The sequence below is a fragment of the Diospyros lotus genome, chromosome 4 (genome assembly GCF_014633365.1).
Source record: "Diospyros lotus cultivar Yz01 chromosome 4, ASM1463336v1, whole genome shotgun sequence".
Classification (NCBI taxonomy): domain Eukaryota; kingdom Viridiplantae; phylum Streptophyta; class Magnoliopsida; order Ericales; family Ebenaceae; genus Diospyros; species Diospyros lotus.
In genome coordinates this window covers 1,683,724-1,691,175 of record NC_068341.1, presented here as the reverse complement: position 1 = coordinate 1,691,175, position 7,452 = coordinate 1,683,724, and the positions used below count along the sequence as shown (strand labels likewise).

The 7,452-nt window shown below is 36.6% G+C and overlaps 1 protein-coding gene across 5 annotated transcripts in view; it reads left to right on the top strand.

Moving 5' to 3' along the window:
- The window catches only part of LOC127799075 (small acidic protein 1), a 33,949-nt gene continuing 26,497 nt past the window's right edge, over positions 1 to 7,452 (top strand). For 4 of the 5 annotated variants that reach the window (XR_008022534.1, XR_008022535.1, XR_008022532.1 and 1 more), the window contains exon 1: positions 1 to 341. Coding sequence is in view for 1 of the 5 variants with exons in the window: in XM_052332794.1 (XP_052188754.1) it covers positions 103 to 291 (189 nt within the window). In the remaining 4 variants the exon portion in view is untranslated. Of the gene's footprint in view, positions 540 to 7,452 lie in introns of those variants that run through there. The other variant, XM_052332794.1, reaches the window with a different exon arrangement.

The window sequence follows — 7,452 nt, the reverse complement described above, 5'->3', positions numbered from 1 at the left end:
GATGCCCAATAGATCGTTCGGCGTCGTTTCGGACTTTCCTTCCGTAAAGCGAGGACAACCGCCATACGGAGCAGCGAGAGAGAGAGAGAGAGAGAGGGAGAGATGAAGGCGGTGCCGGTGGATTACTTGGCCGAGCTGACGGAGCAGGAGTCGGTGATGGCGATGGACGTGGACGACGTCGAGGCTCTGGAGATCTTCGGCGAAGGCGGTCCCCTCGATGTCAACAAGCTCGCCGACGCCGACTTCTTCAACTCCTTTCAAGACGACTTCGACGACTCCGACATCAACTAGAACACAGAAGAGGAAGACAATGCATCTTTTCTATTTCTGCTGTTTTCTATGTGAGACATTTTTGCCTCTTTCCTTTATGCTACTTTTGACGATCCGATGGAACTATCTCTAGGTGGTTTCTGGATATCTGTGCATGTGCATATATGGATGACCTGAATTCGTGTTCGAAGTTTCCGCGTTCTCTTAAGATGTTAATTGAGAATTTCTGAAATTTGGGGCATGGTATGCGTTTGTTCTTTTAGATTCTATTTCTGAAGTCTCAAGACATTTACGGTGAGATTTAGACTTAATGAATTCCATATTCATATACCTATATGCGATTATAATGGCTTTTGGGAATGATGATTGCTTAAGAAGATCTAGTTTCTGGAAACCAATTTGTCTACTGGGAATGATGATTGATTGGCCGGTTTTAGGGCTCCTAACCGATACTTGCTTATTGAGCTTTCCTAGTCTTTGTCGACTATAAAGACGCTAAACATTCTAGTGGGATTAATGTCTTACTTTGTATTAGTGACTCTTCCCTGCAGCTAGCAGTTACAGGCTAATGATCTGGGGTTAGATATTAATGATAAACTGGGGATATCAAACTGGAATTTTAAGCTCATATAATCCTTTTTTCTCTATAGAGAATTGGTGGCTATGACTTGAACACTGTTGGTGATATCTGTTTGCAAATTTTTATTGCCACATTGGGTTTCTGGGTTTTGATAAGTAATGAAATAAACAATTTTAGCAGATCAGAATATATGGTTTCAGGCCATCGATAGAAATGAAAGAAAAGCTAGAATTTGTGTATCTAAGCCCACATAGTGGGATAAAGGCTTGGTGTGTTGTTGTTGTAGCCTGTAGGATCTCTGGTTTGAGAATTTTATATGGAGCTTCAGCTTTCTAGGAATTTTTGAACTTGCTTATAGGAATGTTTAATGCAAACCATTTTAGGGGCCAACTGTTGCAGAACTTGTTATTTATTTTAATCATGTGTATTAAATGTTGAAAAGAGTAGTGATAGCTTTTTAACCATTTTATCTTGGATTTTATTAAATTACTAGAAATATTGAACTTATAGAGAGTTCTCAAATTTAGAATGACTTTTTAATTTTTTCAACAGCCACATCTAACTTTTTAAACTGTTTCAATTGTATATTGCCATTTGCATTTGTCCATTTTTGTTGTTAAGTAATTATATGTATTGCCCTCACATGGAAGATGAAGAATTTACATGTCATTTAAATGTTGCCACATGTATTAGCCGAAGGGTAAAATATCAAAAAGAGATATTGAACTTTTTCCGTCTTTTCAAATTTAAAATGACTTTGTAACTTTTTTCAATAGCCATATATATCTTCTTGAAATGTTTCAATACTATACCATCATTTGAGTTTCGGCGTTTGTGATAGATTTTTTTTTTTTTTTTGGAGGGTGGGGGTGGGGAAGTTGAGGAATAGTTGACAGAAAGAGAGGGAGAGGAGGAAGTGTGCCTTCGTGAAAAAATGAGGGAGGGCTGGGGGGAGAAAATGGGTTTGAGAAAATTTGTATTAATTCCCCTACTTCATTCTTTCTTTCTTTGTATAACTGAATGATTGATTGATGAGCTGCAAAGAAGAGATCAAACCATTTTTTTATCTCCCACTGGAGATGCTCCTACGAGTTGCAAACACAACAATAATGCTAATCAACAACCCTAAAACTGGGCACCAATATAACTGGAAAAAGGCATTAAAACATTTTAATAAGTTAGATGTGACTATTGAACAAACTAAAAAGTCATAAATTTGGACACATGATAAAAGTTAGATGTTTTTTTGATAATTTACCCTAATACATGTGGCAACATTTAAATATCATGTAATTTCTTCATTTGCCCCATAGGCAATGTTAAAAAGAACTTTGAAGAGAATAGAATTACTTAACTTCCATTCCGTGTGTAAGCTAATATGTACAAGAAATCTTCTAATAATTCTCCTAAAAACTAAGAATAGATTACAATCCTAATTAGTAGGACTAGATTACAACCATAGCTTCATAATTTACAGATTTACATAAGAGATTAAAAACTTAAAACAAATAAAGCTTTATCTTCTCGGCTTCTTATCCTCTTCTATTCAATCGCCAACCACTCAACTTTAAACTTCAATCGTTGACAGGCAATATTCATTATCATCTAACAGCAAAAATGGATGAATGCAAACAAAAGTATACAATTGAAACAATTTAAAAAGTTAGGTGTGGCTAATGAAAAGAAATTAAAGGTCATTCTATATTTGAAAACTTATTAAATTTAAATATCTTTTTGGTATTTTACTCTTTTGTGTTTTATGATATCATTTTACGTAAGTGGGGGTTCATTGATGTATTCACCTATACCTGATATAATTAAACTGCAATGATCTCCTAATACTAATTGAATTTCATGAAATGTTGGGCTTAATTTCGAAATTTGATATTCATATGGCTAAACAGGGCATACGATGTCGTGTGGATATCCTGTCTAGTTATATTTTCTCCTCCAGCTGTGCATAGGGTTGGAATGGAATTGGGTTGAAGGGGGTCTTGTTTGGGGGATGCATTAGTAATAAAATGGAAATATGTAATGAAATTGATGGAATTTGTGTGTTGATCTATTTTCATCCATTGGCCTAATTTTTTGTCTCCCCAAATTGGGTAGAATGGATGGAATGGAAATAGATGGAAAGCTGACTTTTGTGTTTTGACAACATTAACCTGGATAGCTTTTTTTTTTTTTAATTCAAATTTGTCCTTAACTTTATCACACACTATATTTTCATTAAAAAGGCACAAGGCTCATTTGATAATTAATATCTTTCTATTCCATCCATTTCAATTGCTCTCCCAAACAAGGAGAAACATTTTCATTACTTTTCTTTCCCTACTCTTTTAAATGAGGGAAAAAAAAAGCCTAAAATGAGGACAACCACCAGAGAGAGAGAGAGAGAGAGAGAAGCACTGCCGGTGGATCTGATGGAGAAAGATTTGGCGCTGGACCCAGATGATGTCGAATCCCTAGATAGCTTTGGCAAAGGAGAAGAAGAGTTGGTGGAGATGCCAGTGGATTTTGTTTTGACAGAGCAGGAGCTGGCAATAACAATTGACATGGACGAAGGTGAAACTGTAGAGATCTCCAATGAATGCAGGCTCCCCCTTGGTGTTAAGGAGCTCGATGATGCTGACTTCTTCAACTCCTTTGAAGATGATTTTGACGACTCCGACATCAATTGAACGGAAAAAGAAAAATAAAATAATTGCATATTTCTATTTCTAGGGTTTCCTATCTGAGGGCTTTTTGCCCCTTCCCTTATGCTCCTTTTGAAGACAGATGAAAATGCTTTATCATGGTTTCTGGATATCTGTGCATAATGGATTATATGAATGGGTTTGAAGTTTCCATTAATTTTCTTTAGATCTTAATTGTGAATTTCTGAAATTGGGGGCATGTAATGCGTGTCCGTTCTTTTAGATTATATTTCTTAAGTTTTAGGCATTTACAGTAAGTTAGAACTGTATCTAGGGCATGTTTCCCATCAAGTAAAAAATGTCACATTCATATCTGTGTGCAATTGTAATGGCTAGGTTCTGGAAACCAATCTCTCTGTTGGGAATGATGATTGAGCTTTTCTAGCACCCCCCCTCCCCCCCTTCTTTTTTTTTTTTTAATTTTTTGTATATAGACAGTAAACATTCATTGGGATTGAGTTCTTGCTTTGTATTATTGACTCTTCCCCGCAGCTATTTAGTTATAGTCTACTGATTGAGGGTTAATGTTAATGATAAATTGGCAATGCATTTGATATCAAAAAGGGTATCTTCCTCCTTGTCTTGACTGTAATGGCTTGATTGCAGCACTGTACAATTTTAAGCTCATGCCATCCTTGTTGCTTTATAGAGTATGTGGCTATGGCCCAAACACTGTTAGTGAAATCTGTTTGCAAATTTTTGTTGTGACATCAGGTTTTAGGTTTTAACAAGTAATGAAATAAAAAAATTTCAGCTGATTAGGATCTATAGTTTTAGGATTAGACATGGAGCTTTCTGGGAATTTTTGAAATTATTTATAGAAATGATCATTGCAAATCATTCTAGGAGTTACCTGATGCAGAACTAGTTGTTGACATTAACTGTGTGTATCAAATGTCTAAAAGAGTAGGATATCTTGTTCACCATTTTATCACAGATTTTCTTCTGTTTGCTAGATGGGGATATGGCCCAAATGCTGTTAGTGAAATCTGTTTGCAAATTTTTGTTGTAGTATTGGATTTAGGTTTTAACAAGTAATGAAATAAAAAAAATTCAGCTGATTAGGATCTATGGTTTTAGGATTATACATGAAACTTTCTGGGAATTTTTGAAATTATTTATAGAAATGATCATTGCAAATCATTCTAGGAGTTACCTGATGCAGAACTAATTGTTGACATTAACTGTGTGTATCAAATGTCTAAATGAGTAGTGTATTCAAGTTTTGCATTGAGTGGCTGGAAAGTTTAGGAGGATTCAGACATCCTTTTGAGGATTATGTGCGGCAGTGGTAGTTAGGGAAATTAGGCTAACTGTATATTATATTAAACGAGCGGTAGTGAGGGAAATGTCCTGGTTATATCATCCCTTGTAGCTCACTCCCTTGTGTCTATAAATAAGAGGCGTGGGGTAATCTGTCAGATCCTTGTGATTGATCATTTTCATTGATAGTTTCCGAGAACTGTATTGTAGGAGAAAGCCTAGAAAGATAGCCTTGTAATCTTGCAGTGAGAGTTCTTGTGTATCAATGAGGGAAGAGGGATTGTGTGAGTGTGATTCTTGTACTGTTTTCATGAAGTTCTAGTGGATTGCTCTCTCTGAAAGCAACTGGATGTAGGACTGATTATATCAGTTTGAACCAAGATAAAATCTCGGTGCCTATTGTATGGTTTGATTGTTCTTAACTTTGATCTTTTCAATTCTGTTTCTGTTCTTTATTTTCAGTTTATGTTGTATTGGCCAGTTGTGAGATTGAGAGTTAGTGTTTTGTTGGCTTCTTGGGTGATTTAACAGACTGTCAGTGCTCCCAATTCTAGCAAATTGGTATCAAAGCCGGGTCTCTCATCACGAACCTTCAAGAATCATTAGAATTTGACACATACTCGCAGGAATGACTTCTACAACCTCTGTCGTTTGGTATGATGTGGAGAAATTCGATGGCCAAAATGATTTTGGCCTATGGAAGATGAAGATGAGGCCTTATTGGGAAACCTAGGTCTGGAAGAAGCCTTAGAGGCTGAAAAGAAGATACCTGAAACTTTCACTGAGGCACAGAAAAAGGAAATCTGTGAAAGGAGAAAGGAAATCAACAAGAAAGCATTTAACACTCTAATTCTTAACCTTGGAGACAAACTGTTGCGGGGGGTGTCAAAGATGACAACCGCGGAGGACCTTTGGAATAGGTTAGAAACTCTCTATATGACAAAAACCCTCTCTACCCGGTTGTATTTAAAAACAAAGTTCTTTTCATTCAAGATGATTGAGAGTCAAAGGTTACAAGATCACATTGATAGTTTTAATAAACTATGTTTAGATCTTGAAAACATTGATATTAAATATGATGATGAGGATAAGGCTTTAGTCTTATTGCACTCACTTCCAAAATCATATGAGACTTTTGTAGACATCTTGAAGCATGGTAGAGACAAATTGGCTCTAGATGATGTTTTTGAGGCTCTGAATTCTAAGGAGTTACAACATAAAGTAGAGACTAGGAAGACTGCTGGAGTTGTGTTAGCAATGAGATTTAGGACAGAAAAGAGAGACCGTAGACATAAAGTTAGGTCTCAATCAAAATCTAGAAATGGCAAGAGAATTGTTAAGTGTTTCCATTGCCATGAAGAAGGGCATATAAAGAAGCATTGCCCCAATAGGAAGGAAGTTTTCCAAGATAAGTCTAGCCGGCTAGCTCCGAATTTTTAAACTCCATTTGTGAGTTTGATTATGATAGTGCCGATGCAGTAATGATATCAAGTAAGGATGAGAAGGATGTGTGGGTGCTTGATTCAGGATATGTTCATTTCATATGACTCCCCATAGACAATGGTTGCAAAACTATAAGGATATTAGTGGAGGTAGAGTCCTTTTAGGAAACAACCATGAGTGTAGCATAATGGGAATTGGGGATATAAAACTTAGGATGCATGATTGCATAGTTAAAACCTTAACTGCTGTAAGGTATGTTCCTGTTTTAAAAAGAAACTTAATATCCCTTGGAGAGTTAGATAAGAATGGCTATTCCTATAAGGGGGATGGTGGAGTTCTTAAGGTGTCAAGGGGGTCCCTAGTTTGCATGAAGGCTGTTCTTAAGAATGGCATTTATGTGCTGCAGGCAGCCACATTGTGTGGTGATGCAGCCTTAGGAGAAGCCAAGAGTTATGAACAGTCCAGTCTATGGCACTATAGGATGGCCCATGTAAGTGATCAAGGCCTTAAGGAGCTATCTAATCAAGGAATTTTAGGTGCTATAAAATTTACAACATTAGATAAGTGTGTCACTTGTATCCTAGGAAAGCCACCCACTCATCAAAAGCCCAATTAGATTATATGCATTCTGATCTATGGGGCCCTAGTCAATCCTTAACTCATGGAGGGGCAAGGTATTTCTTATCCATAATAGATGATTACTCTAGGATGATTTGGGTTCATGTTTTAAAATCAAAAGATCAAACTTTTGAGGCTTTCAAAACCTGGAAAATCATGATAGAGAATCAAATGGGTAGGAAAATAAAGATCATTAGAACCAATAATGGTCTAGAGTTTTGTAATAGGACCCTCTTAGAGAGTGAGGTTCATGTTAATACATGCTAGGCTGCCTAAGGCATTTTGGGGAGAGGCTGTAACAACAGCCACATATGTAATTAATAGATCCCCATCAGCAGCTATAGGGTTTAAAACACCCTATGAGATGTGGAAAGGCCATAAACCAAGCCTTGAACATATGAAGGTATTTGGTTGTATTGCCTATGCTCATGCGAAGCAAGGCAAGTTAGAGCCTAGGGCCAAACATTGTCTATTTAAAGGCTATCCAACTGGGGTAAAGGGTTACAAGCTTTGGTGTTTAGAGGAAGATATGCCAAGGACTATAATTAGTAGGGATGTAGTCTTTAAGGAAAATTCGTTCTT